Raw genomic sequence first — 22035 nt, forward strand, 5'->3', positions numbered from 1 at the left:
CCCTTGTGGTGACTTGCCTGGAATTAGTGTCCCCACCCCCTGAGATCTGCCACTAACTATAATTAGGGAGCTGCTTTCTCAAGGCAAGGGCACAACCACAGGCCACAGACACACGGGACATTGGGAAGTGACCCTTGCTCACAGCTGCCTTGCCATTCATTTTCTGCTTCTGCATTTGGCAGCTGAGATTGCCTGGCAGCTGTCTCTGCAACACTGTAGTCTCCTTTCTTTTCAAACTGAGCAGGAGTGTGGCTCTCCTGAGTGTGATTCTTCCTGAGGGGTGTGTTCTGTTCTCAGCAGAAATCCTGAAAAATCTTTTCCAGTCAGTTTTCCTCTGTAGGATAGGGTCTAGCAATTAGCTGCCCCAATATGAGCACAGGGAATTCTTTAAATGGTTTTTTAAAAAGTCCCTTTGTGTGGGAAGTAGTGTCTGCACAGCAAGTTAAAAGAAGTTACAGAGATTCCTACTGGGTGTTCACTGGAAGCAGAGGCTGCAGGATGCTGCAAATATTCATGTTCTGGGAAGGTGGTGGCTGCTTGGAAGAGTAATGCTGCCACAGGAATTGGTAGGTTTGGTTTTCTTCTGTCCCCTCTCCAGGATATGGAAAGTCCTGCAAAAAAGCGGCTCCGGACAGCAGGAAAATCTTCAATTCTGACCCAGCCCGAGGGCAAAAGTGTTGGTCCAACAAAGAAGAAGGTGACTTTTGACTCAAATTTAGAACAGTGTGACAAAGGAAGCAGCAAGACAATACAGCCAGTGACCAAAGGCATATCCCTCAAAGAGACTGCAGACATCGTTGTCAAGTATTTGACCCCGTTCTACAAGGGGGGAAAATTTGCTTCCAAGGTAGAGTATAGCTCAAGGCCCTCTTTAGCAGAAGGAGAAATCTCTCTAGGGATCTGGGGCTCTGAGAAGGGAGAGATGATCTGGATTCCACCTTTTATTTATGTGCTGTTTAAGTGACTCCAAGTGCAGTAACTCCCCTCTCCCACAAAAGGGTTGGTGTCTGTTGGTTCCACACTTCCTCATGATTGTTCATATTTTCACATTAAACCCTGGCATGTTTTTAACTCCCACCTGTAAAGTAGGAACAGCTGAGGTTTGGTGCTGGTGTAGCTTCCTTGCTGTGCCCTGCAAGGCAGGATGTGTGTGCCTGGGCTTCTCCAGCACTGCAGGGCCAGCTGTGTGTGTTTAGTCTAGGAGTGGCTTGTGCTACAGCCACTTGGAAAAACAGACTTGGAAACAGACTGGTGAGGTAACTGGTGTCTGCTTTCTGCTCTCTGTCTTCCCCAATGCTGCAGGATCTCTTCAAGGGCTTTGCCAGGCACCTGTCTCACTTACTGACCCAGGAGCAGAACCCTGCCCGCAAGACAGGTGTGTCTGGGGTGATTGCAATGCCAGATGGGTTCATGGCTTTAGAGGGGGCAGATGTCTTAAGTATCAACTCAAAAGATGGTGTTTCCTCTCTTGCAGTGAAGGAGGAAGCACAGAGACTCATCAAGGAGTTTTTTAAAACAAGGCTCAGGTGTGAGAGTGAGGGGGATTGGGAGGAGCTGCAGAGCTTGGAGAGCTGATCCCTGCTGCTTGTTGGCTCTTCCTTCCTGCAGCAGCACCACCAGGGGATGTGGAAGAACTCAGCCATGGAAGGTTTTATGAGACTGCAGAAATGAGATTTATTTTTCTTTTCCCCACTGCATTTTTGCTCACTTTTGTCCTTAGTGACACACATTCCCAGGGAACCAGTTTTTTTGAACTCATGGTGAGTTTCCCCAGTAAGTGGGGTGCTCAAGGACCAAGAGGTGTGAAGTTGTACCTGCTGTATTTGTTAGGGTCTGCTGCCTTGGATGTTCTGCACTGTCTCCAAGCTCTACTACCTACAGCAGTCTGGGCAGGGCTCAGACTTCCAGCTGGGACTCTGCTTTGGGATGGCACCTTGCTTTCTAAATGGCTCCTCCCCTTGCTCCCCCTCTCCCTGTCTCTTATTTCAGTGTCATCAATATGTTATAAATTCTCATGCTTTGCTCAGGGCTGCCAGTGACAAACTCAATGTTTGAGTTCCTGGATGGAGTATTTTTGTTTGAAGGGCAGGGGAGGAGCATTTTGTAATTACCATGGAGGCAGTGCTTGCTTTCTAAAGGAGGAGAAATTCAGATTATTTTTCTTTTAATGTGAACTTCTTTAACTTTGTCCATTTCTGTCTGACCTTTAATTTAAGTGGTGATACTCTTTCAGTATTAACCCCTGCAACACTTACAGCCTTTGCTTGTAATCCCTAAAGCCATATTTGCTCCCTGTGCCTCACCAAAAGTCTGCAGTACAGGGGGCAGTGCTGCTGTGACCCTCAAATTGACACTGTGGTACCTCTGCTGCTATGTTTATATGGAACCTAAACCTGATTCCCTGGCAGGAGTCCTTTCTGTTGGATTTTTGTTGGGTTCTGCCTCTATTCCAGACCTACAGGAGCTGGTGGCCTCAGGCTCTAGTGCTGCCAGAGGAACGTACAGCCTCAGAGGCTGCCCAGGGGTTTGGATCACTGCATTCCACAGATGTATTTTTTTAATATGTTCTGAAGGGTATATGCAGGACTGACAATAAAGCAATGTTACAACTGCTGTGGATTCTTCCTGGAAGCTTTTTCTTACCACTCAGTCACTCCAGATGTCTGAGGTACATTAAGCAGCACTCAAAGAGAAGCACCTGCCAGGGAAGATGCTGTAGTTCCCACTGGCATCATCTCACCAGCAAAAGTCTAACTGTGCATCAGGGCTTGCACTGAGCACTCTCAGATCTATCCCCCCTTCCCTGCCAACAGTGACAACATTTTCCTCAAGCTTTACCCATTACCTGCAGCTAAGTTTTCCCAGGTTAAATGAAAGATGTAGAATTTCATACCTTGAGAATATCTCTGTGATTATTTAATTGCAATTTCCTAAAGGGCAGTTATTCCTCAGGTCATTAGGAGAGCTGTGGCAATAAAAATAAATTAAATATTTTTGTACAATCCAAAACACTTCAGTATAATACAAGTTCTGTTTGAAGAAGCTTCCTCCATGGGCATGGAGCCATCATTGAAGTCTGACAGCTGCATGACCATGACTGACTTCTTTATAGTAGAGGGAAGCATATGCATATAATTATGTCAGTGAGAAATTAATTAACAATAAACTTCCTTACCATTGCTGCTCAATCTGTGCCCCAGCATATGTGTTAATTGTATGATTAACACTGATCTGCTTTTCAATTAGGATGCTTTCTACAAACTGCTTCACAAATCCTGCTACAGGACCTCTGCATATCAATTCAGAGACAAATCTGGCTCCTGGAAAACACCAGCAGGCCATGCAGGCATTGCACAGCCTCAGCTGGGCATTGGGATACACAAATCTCTAGCAAGCACCAGGCTTTGCTCGTGATAATTAATTCAAAACAGAAAGGAGGAGTTGGACGGTGCAAAGCTTGAAGGCAAGTGCTTGCTTTGGGTCAGCTGCTCTTTGTTGGAACGGGCTGTGGTGTGGAGAGGCCCTTGGGGTTTGTTTAGCCACAGCATGGGTTGTTTGAAGGAAGTGCTTGAGGGCGGAATGGCAGGTCACGAGGGTTATGATCACTCCATCAACAAACGCTGTGGTGGCATTCTTAGAAAGCAGCTGGCTGAGGTCATGGGTGTCTTCTGGAAGAATTCTCTCCCAAAGACAGGTCAGGGAGCACTGACCAAGTTCAGAGAAAGGGAAAAAGTGCTGTTTTCCTTGGCCATTCTCCTTTCAGGCTCTAGGAGTGCAGCTCTGTTTTATCCAGCATGACAACAATTGTGTGGTACAGTTCTTTGGCCTGTCAAAACACAAACCAGCATCAATCACTCTTTACCACGGAAAGAGCTGCTTCCCCTAGTTAAATATCCCCATAAATCACTTCCTATAATCAAATATCAGCCATATGCTGGGACCAAGCTGCACTTCAGAGCCTGGAAATGCAGTGTCCCCCAGTGACACGAGAGAGGAGCAGCAGCACCATCCCTCAGCAGAGGCTCAGCTGGGCAGGGGAGGGCAATTTGGGAGGTGCCAGGAGGAAGCTGCAGGTCCAGGATGATCTCACCTGTGACAGTTCCACCCACAGGGCTTTGGGGCTGTCAGGGGAGCCGTAGTGGAGCTCCAGGCCGGGAAGGCCTCCATCAGAGATGGGCCTCAGGGTGCGCATCTTCTGCAGCTCCTTCAGGAGAATCACCTGGGACACAGCCTGCCAAGGGAAAAGCCACCAGCCACTCTCGGGAGCAGTCCCTAAAGTGAAACCATCTGATTCTCACCAAAAGTCACCTCAAGAGCCTGTGGAAAGCTGAGGGAAGGTCTGGGACCCAGGGTGGTGTGTGCAGGATACAGGGCAGGCTCTAGCAGCCCAGCACAGCCCTGGAACTCCCACAGGACTGGGACAAACAGGAATGGCTTCTACATTTAGTGTTACTGTGGATTGTGCTTGTTAGCATAACCACTGGATTTACAAAAGAGCCCATGGCAATAATGCCTGCTGTATACTCCCTTACTTTGGGCCAGTGCTGTGATGCAGGGAAGTCCAGCCTCTTCCTTCACAAGTTCTTCTGAAGCCACAGATATTATCTGACACATCAGGGGGAACTGTCTGGCATACCTGGGTGGTGACATCCACCGCAATGATCTCCTCCTTGTTCACACCAAAGAAACAGGGCACAGGGATCATGCCTTCGCTGATTCTCTCCACTATGAAGATGGTGTAGCCAAAGAAAGGCAGTTTCATCACGTGCTCTAGAAGAGAGCAAAAAGTGGCCTGAGGGCAGCAGCTTTCAGCCAGCAATTTACTGCACCAGCCTGGGGTGGTCAAAACTGGCAGTGTTCCCAAGATTTTCTATATTAAAAACTAACACTGACAACTTCTGTATCCCTCCCTGGCTTCTGAGACTCAATTCCCAGTCGCCTGAGTGCAGGTCCTGTCCTTTTATGACTGGAAAACAGACATGAAGCCAGGATATCAATTAAAACACAGCTTGTACAGAGCTCTGTAATCCAATGCAGACTCTGACAAGAGATGGAATTTCTACCATGATCACCATGCTTGGGAACAAGATCTAATCCACAGTGAGGAGCTGTCAGGGAATTCCATTTTCATGGCTCATTCCAGGCTCCAAGAATCATCAACAACCTCATGAATTGTCCAAAAAGTGCATTCAGAGCAGCTTCCAGAAGCTGAAACAGCATAGAAAATGGAGCAGATCTGGATGTCTCCTCACCTATGAACTGGATTTTTGCATCCCGTGGCTGGAGGGGTGGCCTCGTTCTCAGCAGTGTGGCCACGTGGCTGTGCAGAGCCTTGGGGCTGATGGAGGACTGCAGGGTCTTTGGAGTGTACTCCTTCAGCTCCTCCCTGTGCCAAAAACCAGATTCTAATTCATCCCCTGCCCAGCTAAAATCAAACATCAGCCAGGGAATTAAGAGGAGGGAGGGCATGGGGTAACAATTTTCCATTGTGTATCTGGGAGCAAGGGTGAAGGGGGAGAGGAAGAGCACAACAGGTGATGCCTGTGTTGGATAAGGTGGAGGGAACCACCAGAGACAGTGAGACCACCCTTGTCCATAGAGAATTCCACTGTGCACCACTGACCAGTGCATGGAGAGAAATCCCTCCTTTCTGGAGACAGCAAGAGCTCTTCAGTGACCAGCAGGGTTATGCCATTTCCCTGCTGCTGATGCTTTAAGGGCATCTGAAAGAGGCACTACCTCAACTCCAAGTCAAAGTGCATAAGGAAAGGAAGGAATGGCAAGGTACAGCTTGAAACTGCAGGACTGAAGGTTTCCAGTACCCAGGGACAATTTTGTTCCCATTGAGCATCTCACTACAGATTTCAGGTGGCCAGGGTTGAAACCTCTGACACTTGTGAGAGAGAATAAAGGCTTCACCCAAACCATGAGCTCATGCCCTTCCTTCTTGGTGTTACAAATCCATTGCAATCAAATGAAATTACCATGGCACCCTCATGACCCTCTGTGTCCCCCAGAACTGGACATTTCTTAATTATTCAGAGATGACTTCCAGGTACCTGCCCCTAACCCCTGTGGTGCCTATGGCCATCACAGAGAAATCCCCTCTGCCACAGGCATACCTGGAGGGAGCAGAGTTCTGCTGCTCCACTTTGGCCCAGTGCTGGAGCATTGCCAAAAGGCCCACCTGCATCTCCATTTCTTTACTCTGGTTCAGCAGGATCCTCCCATTCAGGTAATCCCACAGCACCTGAGGGACAGCACAGCAAAGAGGCTTTTGTTAAACCTGCTGAGGGTACAGGCAAGTCTGGGCAGTGCCAGGCTGCACAGATCCACATCCTGCCTTGCTGATAATGCAAAATAAAGGCTGAGCTCAGGAAGAGCCTGGGGAGCTGCACAATGTGTGGAACAGCACTGCTCCAGGCTGAGGCCACAGGCACAGAGCCTTCCTGGCATCCATAGCTTCAGTGTTTAGTCACTCCCACAAACAGCACACAAAGCCTATCAGCACTCCTGCTTTTTCAGCCCCCCCCGGACATTCCTGTTGGCTGGGACACTACATCTCTCCCTGCTAGGGAGGGTCCTGCTCTTCCTTACCTGTCCATAATGGACATCTGTGTAAACATCGTTGTCGAAGTGCAGAGGTGTCCTCCAGATGAGCCTGCGTAAAGTCACAGTGACCAGCTTGTCCTCCAGCAGGTAATCATGGAGATACTCCTCCAGTTTTATTGGTCTCACCATTTTACCTACATGACACAGAGAGAGGGTCATCCATCCTTCTTGGTAGAGAGGCTGGGACAGGAGCCTTCCTGCACACCTCAGTTCCACCCCACCCTAAGACTCCAACCATCAGCCATTCCAAAATCCCACACCTCTTTCAGGAACAAGCTACCCAGACCCTGAGGAGAATCAATCCTTAACCCTAATACAGAGGGAAACTGCTTAAGAGGACCCTCCCAGGAGGCAGCAAGGGTGGAGGAACTATTCCAAGCAGGAGCTGTGATGCTCCCTTTTGCAGAGGCTGCTGAAAGATAGAAGCTCCATGCTGGTCTCTACTTGCCGAGATTTTTGTCGTCACTCCTGATAGCAAAGAGAACAAAATCCTGTATCTCTTGCTGTTCACCTATTCCCATCTGCTCACAGATCTCCTGCAAGAGCTCCTTGGCCACCTGAAGCAAGGAAAGAAGGAAATGAATACCCTGACCAGGTAAGCCAAAGAGCAGATAGACACAGATAAGGGATTTCGCTGGTGTGGCTCAGAGTCCAGACCAGTGAAGGAATTCACAGCTGGAAACTCACAGTGAATGTCCTGATCCTGGTGAGGTACTCCATCCCTCCAGGCATCAGCACAGCCAGCCGGCGGGCACTGTGTCCCTTCTGCAAAGGACAATGTTCAGGCAGCAAGACATGCAGGGTCCCATCACCCATGTTTGTCCCTCTTCTTCCTCATCCCTGCTGCCACTGCTTGTCCTCAGCACCTGCCCACTCCATGGCACTGCACTTCCCGAGCTCCTTCCATCCACACGCTCCATTTCCTCTCCTGAAACACCAGCTGCCCCTGTCACACTGCACGTGGCACCTCCAAAGCCTCTTCCCTGTCCCCCTTCCCAGCACCCACCCACTTCCCTGCCCTCCGTACCAGCAGTGCCTCCATCTCCACAGGGAAAGGGAGGTGCCGACGGCCCCCGTACAGGAAGTTCTTGCGCAGGTTGCTCTGGCAGATCTTGGCTATATCTGCAGGAAAAGGAAAAAGCTCCATGTGCTGAGCCAGAGACCTAAACATGGTGTCCTGTGGTGTTGGGTCAACCTGGCCAAGTTGAATTCAACCTCTTGTCTTAGGTTGTGAGATGTGGCTGGCTGTGTGTATCCTATTGCCATCTGTCAAAGGTGGGGCAGTCATCTGCTGCTCATTGGGCAGTTTGCTTTATCTCTCCCACACCCAACCCTCCCTCCAGGAGATCTCTGCTGTTCATGGCCACTGAGTGTCCCTGCATGGCTGAGAAAATTCCATCATCCATGGGGAGATGCTGTGCCCAGGGGAGGAGCCAAGCATTCCTACCTGGATCCAATCTGACCTGGGCACAGCACAGCAGCCTTTGCCCCCTGCATTCCCAGAGGAGCAGCTTTCTTCCCCCTGCATTCCCAGAGGAGCAGCTTCCTTCCCCCTGCATTCCCAGAGGAGCAGCTTCCTTCCCCCTGCATTCCCAGAGGAGCAGCTTCCTTCCCCCTGCATTCCCAGAGGAGCCCAGGCCCATCTCCCCCAGCCCTGGAGCTCCAGAGGAAAACTCCCCCCTTGTGCAGGATCCTGCTCCAGCAGAAGCACAGCTGGCACTGCAGGAGGGCTGAGCCCCCCTGGGATGGGACTGCTGTCACCTCCCTGACACACAGGGGGACAGGGCATGTTCTGACTCTGGCAGTGGTTTGTTTTCTTTTTTGTACTATTGCATTTGTATCTTTAATTTTCCTAGTAAAGAACTGTTATTCCTATTCCCATATCTTTGCCTGAGAGACCCTTAATTTCAAAATTATAACAATTTGGAGGGAGGGTGTTTACATTTTCCATTTCAAGGGAGGCTCCTGCCTTCCTTAGCAGACACCTGTGTGTTCAAACTAAGACACCCCTGGGCACTGCTAGGAGAGCAAAGAGATTTGACCTCACCTCCCACCCTGCCAGGACACATCCAAACATGGCAGTGTCTGGGACAGAGGAACAACAGATTAGATCTGGAATATTTGCTTTACAGGACACAGACAGTCTTACCATGGTGGGTTCTGGATGGATCACTGCTGGCCAGCTGCAGGAACTTGGTGGCATAGGGCATCAGGATTTTGGAAGGCAGGAAGTACCCAGTGAGCAGGTTTAGAAGCAACCAGCCCCGCAGCTCGCTCTCCCTGTGGATCAGAAAGGACTGTGGGCACCTTGGGACAAGACAATTCCTGCTCTGAGTAGCTCAAAGTGAGCTTGTGCCCTTCTGAACACCTCTGGCAGTTGGCAGAAAAGGAGGTGTCAGCCCTTGGTCAGAGGTTTCTTGTGCCAAGTAAGAGATTGATTCAGTTATTCCAACAGCAAGCAAAGAAAGGGAACAATCAAGGCCACTCCGATGCCACTGCTGCCACCTCCCAGGGCAGCGTGGGGCCAAGCCAGTCCTTGATTGGTGTTTATCAATTCCCCAAGGCTGGGAGGAGGAAATCAGTACTCTGAGCAGCACCTGACCGGGAGCCACCAGGAATGTTTGCTGTGCCCAGATAGATCAGCAGCCAGAAATGTAGGGAAAGATATCTACAAAAGTGAAAATGCCAGACCCAGTGACCAGCAAATTTCCTGAGTGCTCAGCAGGAGCTTCAGCACTGGAGCAGCTGGGGACAACCCATCATGAGGGGACACCCTCTTCCCTGGCCCTGGTGTCCCTGCAGCAGACGGTTCCTCTCCAGCTGTGCACACACAGGAGCTGGCAGTGTTGGTACTCACTGCTGAGGGTTGTGTGTGACTTGTTTGATGACCTGGCAGTAGATCTCATCTTGCAAATTCTCCTTCTCCTTGCACAGCTGCATCCAGAGGGGAGAAAACAGCATCAGAGAGGGGATGAGAGATGTCCCCAGGTCATCCTTGTGCCCTTCCTCTCCCAGCTTCAGAGCTCTGTTAGTTTGGCTTAAAGTTTGGGCTTTGCAGCCTCTGATCCCTTGTGCTATTTAGGCTCAAAGGAGGAGAGAGCAGAGGCAGGTTGTGCTCTCATCCAGTGATATCCAGGAAAACCATTTACATGCAAGCTCTCCCCACGGTCTGTTTCATCTCCCTTCCTCATGTAGGAGGTGCTATTAGGACTCTCCCTGCTCTTTTCCTTCCCAGCAAGGTCTTGGCCCTCCATTCCCATTGGTGCTTCTGCACCTTTCCCAGGGGAAGCTCACAAACCTGAAGGATTTCATAGATGCATTGGACCTCAGTCTGGTGCTTGTGTTTTGGCCGATCTCCCATGAACCTCATCAGTGCTGCAAGGCAAAGCCTGGCCTTTAGTCTGAGATGGGGTGGTTCTGCCATGGGGCTAGCAGTGGGCAAGAAAATGTCCTGAAAACTTCTCTGCTGTTACAAGGCTTGCACTGGACATGTGGAGTCAGCCCAAAGCCCAGGCAGTGTTCTGGGACACTTAACACTCAAGGCAAAGTCCCTTTTGCTGGAAGATTTCAGCAAGCACACAGGGGGTTATGAACTGCAGAAATGCCTTCCTGCCTTGCCAGAACTGCAGAAGGGGCCCTCCACTCCCACTGAGCCCCACAATGTCTGTGTGCACCCACCCTGACCACCCCACTCCCCCTCTGTGCTGTGCTGTCCCAGGGAGGTCCTTACTCTGGAAGTTCTTTGTAGCCAGCTCGTTCAGCTCACTGTCAGCGTACCGGAGCAAAGACTCCTGGATTGGGACCTACAGGGCCAGAGCACAGGGATGAACCAGGGCTTGTCCAGAGACAGCAGCCAAGGATCTGTTCTTTGGCCATGTGGGGACAAAGCCAGAGGCAGTGCTGGAGCTGGGATTCTGGCTGTGGCCGGGGGGAGGCTGAGCTCACCTTGGTGTGCCGCACCAGGTCAGCCACGTTCTTCTTCTCAGCAGACATCCCCTTCAGGCCCTGCCTAGAGAGAAGAGAGGGAACATGTAGTCCAAGAAATACCCCCAGAAACAGCCTGGTGTGGGTCAGGCTACCCAGGCCCTGTTTGGGAAGGAGCACTCACATGGACTGAGCCTCTCGGAAGTAGCTGGTGGCGAAGTCAATCATGGTGTAATGGTCACCAGCAGGGACTAACATGGTGCTAGTGGCTTCTGGTGTCAGGCTGAGCACAGAACTCTGCAGGAACACCACAAAACCCACCCTAAAACATCAGCTGAGGAACTGCAGTGTGTGTTCTCAGCTGCCAGGCCTCATCTGTGTGTGGTGCCTCCCCTCCAACACTGTGATGGATTTGAATGTCTCATCTACAAAGACTAAGCACTCATCATCTTCTTCCCTCTGCCCTCAGAGGTCAGACACTACCAGAGCCATGGACCCACCCTGGCAGCTCCCACAGAACCCAGCCATGTCCCCTGGGTGAGCCTCCCCAAGGACTGCTCACCTCCCTGCTGTTGTTCCTGCTCTCTGGGGCAGCTCTCATGCTCTTCCTCCTCTCTCCCCGTCTGTCTATGCTGGTGCTGAGGTAGTCAATGGCAGGAGCCAGCTGCACCAGGCTGGTGGGGAAGAGACCACAGCGGCCACCGGTGGAGCCAAACTGCCACCCTGGAGGAGCAACAGAGAAAGGGTCAGGAGCCAGGGCAGCTGCCAAGAGAAACGAGCACCGAAGCTCTCAGCTGGTGAAGGAGAGCATCAGACTCACCAGGATTTCCTGCATCCTAAGGAAACATATATATACATAAAAAACTATAACTGATTATAACTATAACTATATATTTAAAAAAGGTTTTTATAAAAAAACTTTATAAAAAGTTTTTATAAAAAAACTTGATATATATTTTTATATTAAAAAGCTTTATAAAAAGTTTTCTATAACTATATATAAAAACTATAACTATATATATATATATAAAAACTTTAATTCCTATAACTGAGGCAACTGGGACAAGGCTTGTCTGGCAGAGCTGGAGGCTGATGATGCCAGCCTACCCTATATTCCTCTGGTTTTGGGCACCATGGGTCCAGCAGGCCCTTGATCCTCGTCCTGCCAATCCCAACACACCCCCTCACCTGGCTCCACGCCCTGCATGGGCAGCAGCTCGATGAGGTCGCCCTTCTTGAAGCTGAGCAGGCTCTTGTCATCCACGAAGTAGCTGCGCAGAGCCACCACATAGTTGGTGTCCTGGGGAAAGGCCACGGCCAGGTCAGATCTCGTCCCAAGGATGTGCAGGGCTCAGATCATGTCATTCCACAGAAACTCTCAGTTTCATCTGGGAAACCACCTTCATTCCCTACTGCACTCCAGCTGCCTCACCTGCCTCAGCTCCTGCATGAAGAGTTCCACCATGGCCTTGATGCACGGAGCCTTTGGAGAGTGCAGGATGAGCTGCTCTGTCTTCAGGGAGAACTCCAGGGAATTGCTGCCTTTCATCTCCACTGACAGTATATCTGCAAAGCTGGGAACACAAGCCAGCGTGCTCAGACTCCTTCTGCCAGAGCTTGGGATGCAGAACGTGGGGATGGGAGCCCATTCCTAGGACTGGGAATGGAGACATGCCTCAACATTCTCCATGCTGGCCTTCCTCCAGCTGCTCATGGCTTTCACCCTGAGGAGCTCCCTGTGATGACACACGGAGCTGATTCACCCCCAGCGCTCACTTGTTGTAAGCAAAGCTCAAGGCAGGAAGGAAAAGGAGAAGCCAGACTCATTAAAAGGAGGGTCAGTGAGTCACAGCTGGCCTAGGATAATCCTGGAGGGCACAGCACAACTTGGAATTTTCAGCTCCCCCATTCAGTTTGCCTCCAACACCCTGCCAGACACAAACTGTCCTCCTGCAGCAGCCAGGGCCCTTTTGCTCACCAGTAGCTGCATAGGATCTTGAGGTGCTCAGGATGGTATCCAGCTGCTTTCTCCACCTTCAGCAGCCTCATGCCCCGGTGAGAAACACCCAGGATCTGCACATCACTTCCCGTTTCACCCTGTAAGGGAAGTGCAGCACAGAGAACTGAAGGCTCCATCCCACCTGCACGGGTGGCACCAGGGAAAGGAGATATCACACAAGAGGTGTGAAACCCTGCAGGGTATGGAAGTACAGAATCACTGTAGTGTGGCCAGGCAGGGGGACAGAAAGAGTGACCTGGAGCCACAGCTAAGGGGTCTGGTGAGAGAATTAAGACTCACCTGAACTGGGAAAAGGCGGGAGAAATAGTTGGCCCAGTTGTCCCGAGCAGCCACGACAATTCTCTTCTTTATCCCATCCTCCTGAATGGACTGGGCATTGTTGCCAACTCGGAACTCCACTAGCAGGGTTACAAAACTGTTACTTGCTTAGAAAGACAAAGGTGGCCAAGTCTCCCTCTTCCCAGGGATTCATTCCCAGTCCCTCTGTGTTCACAGCACAGCAAAGCACATGCAGAGGGGAAAGCACACTTGTACATACCAGTCTACTACTGGTTTCCATCCCTTTCTTCATAAAGATCATGTCAGAGATGACAGTTGGAATTTGAAACAAATCAAAATCCTATCCTTGGGCTTCAGTTTCCTCTCCCCACAATAAACATTTCAGAACTAAGTTTTTCTGGCTCACAGAAATTTCAGGGCCATTTGGAATAAACCAACATTCCTACACTGCACTCTACAAATGTGCTTTTCTGCTGCAGTGACAAACATTTCTCCTCTACCCTAAGTACTGACTGAAAGGGTTGGAGGTCAGTTTTCATTCCAGACCAGAAGCTGGGATGGGCACAGAGGGGAAGGGGTGATGGGGCTGCTAATTACTCAGCAGGTCTTTCATCTTGCGCTTCTCCTCCCTGGAGATCCGAAAGCTGGACTCAGAGAAGGTGTCACGGATGATCTGCAGAGGAAGAGAATGGAGAGGCTTCCATTGCAAAGGCCACACCTGGCTGTGCTGGAGCATCTGAGGCTGTTAAACTGAGCCTCAGAGAGGAATGAACAGGGACTGGGTGGATCTGGGGAAGAGAATGCTCGGGATGGAGAAGTGAAGGTAACTCATGCAATGTAATTATGCAGTGTTTTGTCCCCAGAGAGACAACTGGCCTTGAGCCACACTCACTCCAGTGCTTACCTGTTCACACAGCAAGTTCAGACAATAAGGGTGGCTGAAATTTTCCTTGGGGTAAAACACCTGCAAGAGGAGGGCAATAGTGGTTAGTTACAGATAGTTACAGATATTGCAGAAGTAGCTCCCCGGGGATATTTTGCAATCCATATGCCCTGCTGCCAAGGAGGAGTGAGTTCATCTCCAGGGACAGGCAGGAGGAGACACTGAATGTAAACAGAAGGACCAGGAGTGAAGGACCAAAACCTGAGTCAGACCAAGGGGGATGAACCCTGGTGAGTTTAGCATACTCTCCAGTACATGATTTTAAACACATTTGTACTATATTAACAGGAAAGCACCAGGCAACAACAAATTCAGTTCTAGATTTCTCAGTAGTCTAGAGGGAGGAAAGGACAGGTAGAGAAACTGAGACAAGTGTCAGTAAGGCAGAGCAGGACTCGGATTCCCCATGACATGATCCCCTGCCTCCATCTCCCATGTCTGTGATCCCAGAATTATCTTTGTGCTCTTATCTTGCATTGAGTACTTATGACCAAAAAACCCCATTTTAACTAAAGATGGGACGAGCTCCCCTCCCCAGCCAATCCTCAGCTAAGGAACTGAACCTCTTTACGCAGAAAAATTTTCCAGGCAGGGTCGATATAGGAAAAGCTGACACTGGTGGTGAGCTTGTACAGCTGGGTCTTGATCCCATCATCACCTGCCATTGTCACAGCAGAGTCTGCATGGGGAGAAAAAGCAGTGAAGATGGGCTGGGAGGGTTACAAGGTCCTTTCCACCCACCAAAGACCTACCAGGAGAAAGGGGACAGTTCCTGATGGAATATTCCTGTCAGGGAATCTCCTGAAGGTCAGTGAGCAGCTCATGTAAGCACAAACCAGTCATTCTCAGAATTTCTGGTAGCATTTACACTTCCACTGTCTAGCCACAAAGTTCATTGCTAAGTACAGAAACACTCCAGGCATGGGGAGCACTCAGCCTCCCACGTGAAATACTCCCTCGGTGCTTGAGGTTGAAGACACAGGTTTCACTTTGTGTCATTATAAACAGGCTGCTAAAATTTTCAGAGGAACATAGAAGTTCTCCCCTGAGCTGGGAGGCTGCAAGGTTCTGGTTCAGGGCACCCAAAACTAGCACCAGATTGTGTCTCTGCATATGTGTTAAAGACAGGCTCAGTATGAAGGCAACTGTTCAAAGTTCTTACTTTTTAAGGCAGGAATGTCTTCATTTAAGCACTTCAAACTTTCCAAATTTCAGAGTCTATAGACAAATAATGTAGTAATTCCCATACTTCAGTTGTTTCTGTATCCCTGTTCCAAAGCATGATGGAATTTTTCAGGCTGATCCAGTTACTTTGATTTACTTTCACAGGACTTCCCAAAGAATATTTTTTTAAGAGAGGAGGAGCTAACAGGGAAATTCTTTTATACCAGGGAAGTTGCTGCAGGATGGAGTCCTTCAGTAATGTGTTTGACTGACTGTTCCTTGCAGGTTATGAAATGTGATGCTGATGAGAATTTTAAACAGCTTAAAATACATTGCTACAGGTATCCAATGTATAAAATGAATTCAGGCTCACACTGAAATTCAAAGGCAAAATTAAGACTGAATAACACTTCCAAACTACTGCTGACAAGTATTAGCTCTACTTTTTTAAAATGGGCAGCATCCAAACAGTCTTTATATGTCCAAGGTCTCCCAGGCTCAGCCTCCCTCTGAGAAATATTCCCTATTCCAGAGTCTGTCTCTAAGATCCCTCCAGAGATCTGTAAGGTGAAAGACCTGGCTTTCCATTCCTCCCTGGTCTAAAGTCCACCCACTAATTGCCACTTTAATAATTATGCTGTAGGTAAACAATAAAAGGAGCTTTCTATATTTAGCTGCATTTTTCAGAAGGGAAGAGTTAAGACCTGGGAAGTGCCACGCAGGTTGCTGGGCCAGGCTGGAACTGTGACATCTCTGATTGCTCACAGCTGAGATTGCACCATCTCCCTGGTCTCACACAGCTCCCTCAGCCCCTGGCACACTGCCTGCTGCCAGGACCTGTGCCAAGACTCTCCTGGGCTGATTCCAGCCCCATCCCCTCCTGCCCTGCCACCAAATCCCACATGGGGGAAATCAGTACTCACCCTTCCCTGTGGATTCCTGCCTGCCTTGCTCCTCAGGCATTGGTGGGGGAAGAGGGGGAGCTGGAGGGGCCTGGGCAGCTGGTGGGGCATCCTCTGGTTTGAAGATGGACAGGAGAGGCAACTGCTTTTCCTTGATAGAGCTGGAAGCTTGGCCTGGCTTGGGCTTGACAGGTGGAGGTATCTTCTTCTCCTGTGGCACAGGAGATGGCTGCAAGACAGCAAAACATTTGAGCCAGTCTTTCCCTGCATTCCTGGGCTCTGTCCTGACAGTGCTGTTCCAAATCATCTTAGGGCAGCAGTCCACCCCTGGAGCAAGATCTATGTGAACAGCCCACCACTGCCTTTAGATCAACACAAAATCTACAAAGAGATGATCAACCAAACCCAGAGGACCAAGTATTTGAGATCAAAACATCTGGTTTGGAAGGGAAAAGAGGATGTTAACAAGCCAAAGCCTTGGTGCCAAACGTGAAGAACATGAGTTGCTTGCTTCCAGATCAGCCTTTAGCATTTCACAACAGCACTTGCTGCTCCAGAACCTTTTCTTCAGGACCTCAGATGACTTTGCAGGAACTCAGTCTAGGGTGGGTAGGACCATGGTGTGAGCTCCCAGTTATCTCACAACCCAGCCAGAAATCACCTGGCTGCTACTGCAGCACCAGGGAGATCCCAGCCTGCTGCAAATGGGATGGACAGGCTCTCTCTGCTGAGCTCCTGAAGAGAGCAAAGAACTCACTGATCGCTGAGATGAGGGGTTCATCATTCCCAGCTTGGCCAGAGCCTCATTTTTGGGGTCATTCTTCTTTATAAATGGCTTGGGTACTTTCCTGCAAGGAAACACAGGACAGCATTATGGGGTTTGGGCACAATGGAGCCACATGGCAGAGCTGAGATAGAGAACCCCATGTCCCTCTGGCCCACAGGGGGGATCCCACACTCTCACCTGGTGGGCTGGATGGGCTGGGGCTCAGGGGCTGGTCTGCTCTGGTACATTTTGATGATGTTCCTGATCTCACGGCTGGGTGCAGGAAGCTTCTCAGGGCCTGAAGGCTTCACTACAGGTGGCTCCTTCTTTGGTTTTGGTGTCTCTTTCTTTGGCTTTGGCTCAGGAGGTGGCAGAGGGGAAGCAGGAGCTGTTTGGGTGACAGCTTTTATCAACAGACCAGCAAAGACACAGAGAAATCCCTTTATCTCACTTGACCTTCATTTTCTTTCCCTCTGATGCTGCCTGGCAGTGGCCTGACATTCCTCTTTCCTCTCCTGTCAAGATGCAGACTCCCAGAAGAATCAGATCCTTTCCTCCTCTGCCTAAATCCTGGCCTGATGTTCCTGGAAAGTTCTTCCTTGTCAACCTGCTTGAGTCTCCACTGCATAACATCTTACCTGGCTCTGGTTTAGGGACAGGCTTCACTTCTTTCCTCTTCTCCAGCTCCTCTTTTTTCCTCTTCTCCAGCTCCTCTTTTTTTCTCTTCTCCAGCTCCTCTTTTTTCCTCTTCTCCAGCTCCTCTCTTTTCTCCTCTTCCTCCTCCTCCTCCTCCTCTTCCTCCTCCTCTGTTGGCTGGGGTTTTGCTGGAGGAGTCCAGGTTTTGCTAGGTCTGACTTTCTTCACTCGGATGTGCTGCTCTCCTGTATAGAAAGGGGGACTTGACTAGTCAAACCCACACCAAAAACCTGGCACTGATGACACAGTTCTCACTCTTGCCTCAGTCAGCAAAAACCTCTTTCCTAGAGTGAGGGAGAATGTGGCAGTCACATACCCAGAGATTTCTAGAAAACTGGCCCCACAACAGCTCACAATCTGAACTGAAGCTAGCAGAACAAGAACCCCAAACTCCTGCACACACATCACCAGCAGCTCCTGCAGGGATTAGCTGGATTACAGACAGGGAGAGAAGAACACCTGGGCATGCCAGGAAGGCTGCAGAGCAGAGTGAAATTCCCACAGTAGCAGATGCTCACCCAGCTTCTGGAAGTAATCTTTCTTCTGCTGGAAGGTTTCCCGAGGGCAGTCATCATCATCACTGCTGGAGAACCTCTCTTCCACGTAGTCATAATCCTGCAGACAGTAAACTTGTTTAGTTAGCACCAGCCAGCAGTACCTCTGCAGTGCCCTTCACTCAGGGGTGATTTTGTCTCAAACTGTTCTGATCTAGAACCTCTCCACACCCAGGAGTGTCCCAATAGATCAGTTTCCAACACAAGGAGCTCTCGGCCAAGCACAGAGAAGGGGTATTATGTTAGATGCTCCATACAGCTTGCTGGAAGATAAAGAACTCAGAGTAACTAATTCTCCTGTGGAAAAATTCAGCTTAACTGGAGATGAATTGGCCAGCCTTGCAGCCAAACCTCCACAGAACAAAAGCCACCGAGGTGTGATCCTTAAAGACTCAGCAAGCAGAGTTTGAGAGATCTCAGTATCATCAGGAAGCACAAATCTCTGCTCTCCTCTCTGCCAAACCACAGGCACACACGGATGGATGCAGAGCAAACACAAACACAGTTGGTTTATTCCAAACCCACCACGGTGTTTGTTTCTCATACCGGCTCTTTTGCCACAGCTGGTGGCTCTGGAGACCTTGGTGGTGTTGCAGCAGCCTGGCTGCTGGAAGGCTTCTTGGGTTTTGGGAGAGTGGCTGGGGCTGAGGTTTGTGCTGGGCTTGAGACTCTTGGCCTTGAGTTCTCCAGAGACTTTTGCCGCTTCTGCAGCTCCTGCTGCTGCTGCTGCTGGGAAATGCTCATGGCTTGAAGGGTCATCTGCTGGGCCTGGGGAAGGAATTGCAATGTCCATGAGCTCTAGGCTACACAGACTCAGCCATCAGTCACAGGCTGTCCTGTTTTTCACTGTTAATCAATCCCAAGACATCCACACAGTGCACGGCAAATCTCCCAGTGTGTGGACAAGGCATGCCCAGGGAGTCTTCTCCCACCTGGCCAAGGATGCAGAGCTCCTGACACCCCCAAAGGCTCAGCTGCCAGCCTAGGACTGCCATGCACTCAGAGGGCTTTGCACAGAAAGCAGAACACTGCAGACCTGCATCTGTAGCAAATCCCATCTTAAACCCCATGGGAATTACAGTTGAATCTTCTCAGGGCCTGATCCTCTCTCTGCTCCTCACTCACTGATGGTGCCTCAGTGTCCCCAAAGAACACAAAGGCGCAAAAAGAAGGCTCCCAGTTTTGTAGTTTTAAATAATCCCCACTTTATAATGGGGATTAAAATAGAGTTCACCCCAGCATGTGAGTAGAGAGTGACACAGAGCAGGACCAAAGAGGAGGAGAGCTGGGCTTCCCCCTCCAAGGCACAAACACCAATGTGTGGCTGTTCCCCAGTTCCTGGGGCCTTTCCACTCACCATGAGCATGGCCTGCTGGTTGATAAAGGCTTGCTGCTGTGCTGCCAACTGGCTGGAATCTACAGCTGGAACCACAGGCTGAGGCATCACCATGGCTGTGGAAGACAACACACAAGTCTTCAAAATCCTAAAATCCTACAGGTGAACATTCTCCACTGAGCCCCTCACCTGACACTGAAATGCACAGGCACCACTGACAGCCCCCTTCCACCCCTCCCCTCTGCAGCTACAGAAACACTGCTGTTACCTGGCATAGGTGAAACCCCACCAAGCCCTGGCATCACGGGCATGGCTGCTGGCACCCCCACCATGGAGGGCATAGGCTGGTAAACTGGTGTTTGAGTCATTCCAGACAAGCCTAGATGCAAAAGACCAAATGAACAGTGCTTTGGAGAATCCCAAATGAGAATATCCTGAGCAACCCCAGAGAGCACTTCTGGTGCTCTCCACGTGCACCAACCACAGCAGGACACAGCAAAGCTCAGGTGGGAAAAGGAAACTAAGAAAAATGTGTGGCCTGTCAGATTTTAAATAGCAGTATCCAGACTCTGTTTCTGCAGCCTAGCTTTGGACACCACCATTCTTCATGATTAAGCTTATAAATAATTCCTGCCTGTGTATGATTACAGAGGCTTTCTCTTGAGCACTAGGCAAAGATTTCTGGGGCTGGGACTGTCACACTGGTGTCTTTGCAGTGAGTGGCAAGGCTGGATGAACAATGAGCCCTGGCCTGGATGGCATTGTGTGTCATGGGGAAGAGCTGTGGGGAGAAAGGAATTCCTCTGCTCCCAGCAGTCAAGTCCCATATGGGGTCACAAACAAACCCCACTGAGTGTGAAGCCAGCAGAGTGAGGGGTGTGGGGGTCAGACTCAGATGAGAGGAGTCAGCACTCAGCACAAATCTACTGAATCATTATGTCCTCACCAGTGAGAATGGCCCTGGGATGATCATCATATACCACCTAAGTGACAAACTGGTCTCAGGCCAATGATCTGTAATAGGGCTTGTCATGCTCCAGATCCTCTCCAATAGCCAGAAGTAGTGCCTGTCTCAGGAATGACTGAACTGGATATTTCCCACCTTTCTGAGACTGCTGGATGTGTTCCTACCCATGCAGATTTGTCAGTACCATTAATATATTGGTGTTTTACTCCACCCCGCTGCAAAGGCCAGAGTCTTAGCTCCACAAAAATGAGGAAAAGTAAAGAAACCAAACACACAAACCAGAACCTCTTCAGGGTTCAGACTTACTAACCCAAGGAGTAGCTACAGATGATGGAAAGTTCTGTAAGGAAGTAATAAAAAAGATTTAAACCACCCCTGATAAAGACATCAGCTGCTCTGTGAAAGCATGGGGTGAATAGAAGGTGAATACATTACTTAAAAATATCTTAATAGGGAAGAGGGGTCTGGGTCAGAAACAAGCTACATGCTGCCTTGACCCCAAGGCCAGCTCAGAAGAGAAATTACAAGCACAACAAAGCAGTTCCCTTATCTAACACCTCTGCAAAGCATCTGTCTCACCTAGGAGGAGTGCAGCCTGTGCTAAAGCCAGTGCTCTGCATGAACCAGCTGAGCATGCAATAATTAGCATTTAAGGGGCTCCCTGACTTGTGCTCACTGAAAGTCGTGCAGTCTCAGGTGTTCCCAGTTGTCCCCATGCCCTTACAGACCTGTAGAAGGAAAGATTCCTCTCTGTGTGGGTCCAATCTTCCCACCTCCTTTCATGCGCCTGGTGAGAATCTCCCTGCTCTCCAGATCCTGCATCAAAATAAGCCCAAAACAGTTATCTGAGCTGAGAGGGACAGACTTCCCAGGGGGAAAGACATTCAAAGGGGCTGAGCAGGGGCAGTGAATAGGCAGGAAAAACTTGAAGGATTTACAGGGACTGGAGAACTGCAGAGAGAAGGCAGGAGGGAACATCAGGGCACTTACAGATACTCTGGAGCTCTGGTGCAGCACAGGGCTGAAGAGATCATCCACATAGTGATCCAAGCCTACAGGAGTCCTCAGGTCATCTCTAAACCTTGAATCTGAGGGCAGAGAGAAGTCTGGTGACAAGGCAGGTAAGAAACATTCCCCTGCCTCCAGTCTCTATTAGTCATGTTTCAGAGCAGAGCTCTACAAGAAGAATCATCTGAATCCCCCTCTGCCCTGATGCCCTGGCTGGGACCCATCTGGCCCTTCCCAGTGTCAGCCACAGTCCTGGGCTAAAGCTCACCTGGATGGAAACCAAGAGGTTCTGGAGGCAGGCTGGGTGGGGGGAAGAGAGGGGCCTGGATACCTGGAGCAGGAGGGATCCTGTTGAAGAGGAAAATGGGATGAGGACCAGAGTGTTGAAAGATGGGCCACAAGTGATGGGGCAGGAGGAATAGGTGGCTCACATGTCCAGGTCAGAGGAGTGGAGAATGCTCCTGTCCCTTTCTGGAGTGATGGGGTACTCAGTGGAGGCCTGGGAGGAGCAGATGAAGTTGCTGGTCTCCTCCATCTCTCCAATGAGGTCCAGCACAAAGTCACAGCCCAGCAGGTCCTGCCACGTGTTGCCAGTGAACATGGAGACAGACCACCCTCGAGTCTTCTTGTCACAGCCCCTGGGAGAGGAAAGGTGTCCAGGCAAGCAGGGGAAAGGGAGAGGGAGGAAAACATTACATTCAGTTTCTTCTTGCCTTGTCTATCCTTTAAGTCCTTTAGATTTAGGGTATGAATCAACTATTAAGTGCCCAGGGTTAGAAAAAAACGAGAATCCTTCAAGATTTGTCCTTTTCATCAATTACTCTTTTCTCTGAAGCTGCTCTCAGAGATCACACCAGTGGTTCC

At 49.9% G+C, this 22035-nt stretch overlaps 2 protein-coding genes across 14 annotated transcripts in view; one reads left to right on the forward strand and one right to left on the reverse strand.

Moving 5' to 3' along the window:
- RECQL5 (RecQ like helicase 5) overlaps positions 1-2613 on the forward strand; it is a 37786-nt gene extending 35173 nt beyond the window's left edge. For 6 of the 12 annotated variants that reach the window (XM_085557020.1, XM_085557025.1, XM_085557024.1 and 3 more), the window contains 2 exons: positions 599-847; positions 1303-2613. In XM_085557020.1, coding sequence (XP_085413146.1) covers positions 599-847; positions 1303-1575 — 522 coding nt within the window. In that variant the 3' untranslated portion in view covers positions 1576-2613. The remainder of the gene's footprint in view (positions 1-598; positions 848-1302) is intronic. The other 6 variants (XM_085557028.1, XM_085557021.1, XM_085557027.1 and 3 more) reach the window with 2 other exon arrangements.
- Positions 1650-22035, reverse strand: part of MYO15B (myosin XVB) — a 56509-nt gene continuing 36123 nt past the window's right edge. The window contains exons 30-65 of one of the 2 annotated variants that reach the window (XM_085557016.1): positions 21603-21809; positions 21440-21519; positions 21154-21251; positions 20892-20979; positions 20474-20503; positions 19465-19575; positions 19218-19312; positions 18407-18628; positions 17825-17921; positions 17249-17491; positions 16809-16998; positions 16602-16692; positions 15866-16073; positions 14342-14457; positions 13740-13799; positions 13433-13508; positions 12836-12954; positions 12515-12633; positions 11969-12110; positions 11725-11836; positions 11099-11259; positions 10721-10833; positions 10558-10621; positions 10343-10415; positions 9911-9987; positions 9470-9546; positions 8762-8892; positions 7640-7734; positions 7300-7377; positions 7061-7169; positions 6598-6746; positions 6123-6250; positions 5253-5386; positions 4637-4770; positions 4091-4231; positions 1650-3826 (exon numbers count right to left, since the gene is read on the reverse strand). In XM_085557016.1, coding sequence (XP_085413142.1) covers positions 3767-3826; positions 4091-4231; positions 4637-4770; positions 5253-5386; positions 6123-6250; positions 6598-6746; positions 7061-7169; positions 7300-7377; positions 7640-7734; positions 8762-8892; positions 9470-9546; positions 9911-9987; positions 10343-10415; positions 10558-10621; positions 10721-10833; positions 11099-11259; positions 11725-11836; positions 11969-12110; positions 12515-12633; positions 12836-12954; positions 13433-13508; positions 13740-13799; positions 14342-14457; positions 15866-16073; positions 16602-16692; positions 16809-16998; positions 17249-17491; positions 17825-17921; positions 18407-18628; positions 19218-19312; positions 19465-19575; positions 20474-20503; positions 20892-20979; positions 21154-21251; positions 21440-21519; positions 21603-21809 — 4228 coding nt within the window. In that variant the 3' untranslated portion in view covers positions 1650-3766. The remainder of the gene's footprint in view (positions 3827-4090; positions 4232-4636; positions 4771-5252; positions 5387-6122; positions 6251-6597; positions 6747-7060; positions 7170-7299; positions 7378-7639; positions 7735-8761; positions 8893-9469; positions 9547-9910; positions 9988-10342; positions 10416-10557; positions 10622-10720; positions 10834-11098; positions 11260-11724; positions 11837-11968; positions 12111-12514; positions 12634-12835; positions 12955-13432; positions 13509-13739; positions 13800-14341; positions 14458-15865; positions 16074-16601; positions 16693-16808; positions 16999-17248; positions 17492-17824; positions 17922-18406; positions 18629-19217; positions 19313-19464; positions 19576-20473; positions 20504-20891; positions 20980-21153; positions 21252-21439; positions 21520-21602; positions 21810-22035) is intronic. The other variant, XM_085557017.1, reaches the window with a different exon arrangement.

Source organism: Lonchura striata, chromosome 18 (assembly GCF_050655825.1).
Source record: "Lonchura striata isolate lonStrDom1 chromosome 18, ASM5065582v1, whole genome shotgun sequence".
Classification (NCBI taxonomy): Eukaryota; Metazoa; Chordata; class Aves; order Passeriformes; family Estrildidae; genus Lonchura; species Lonchura striata.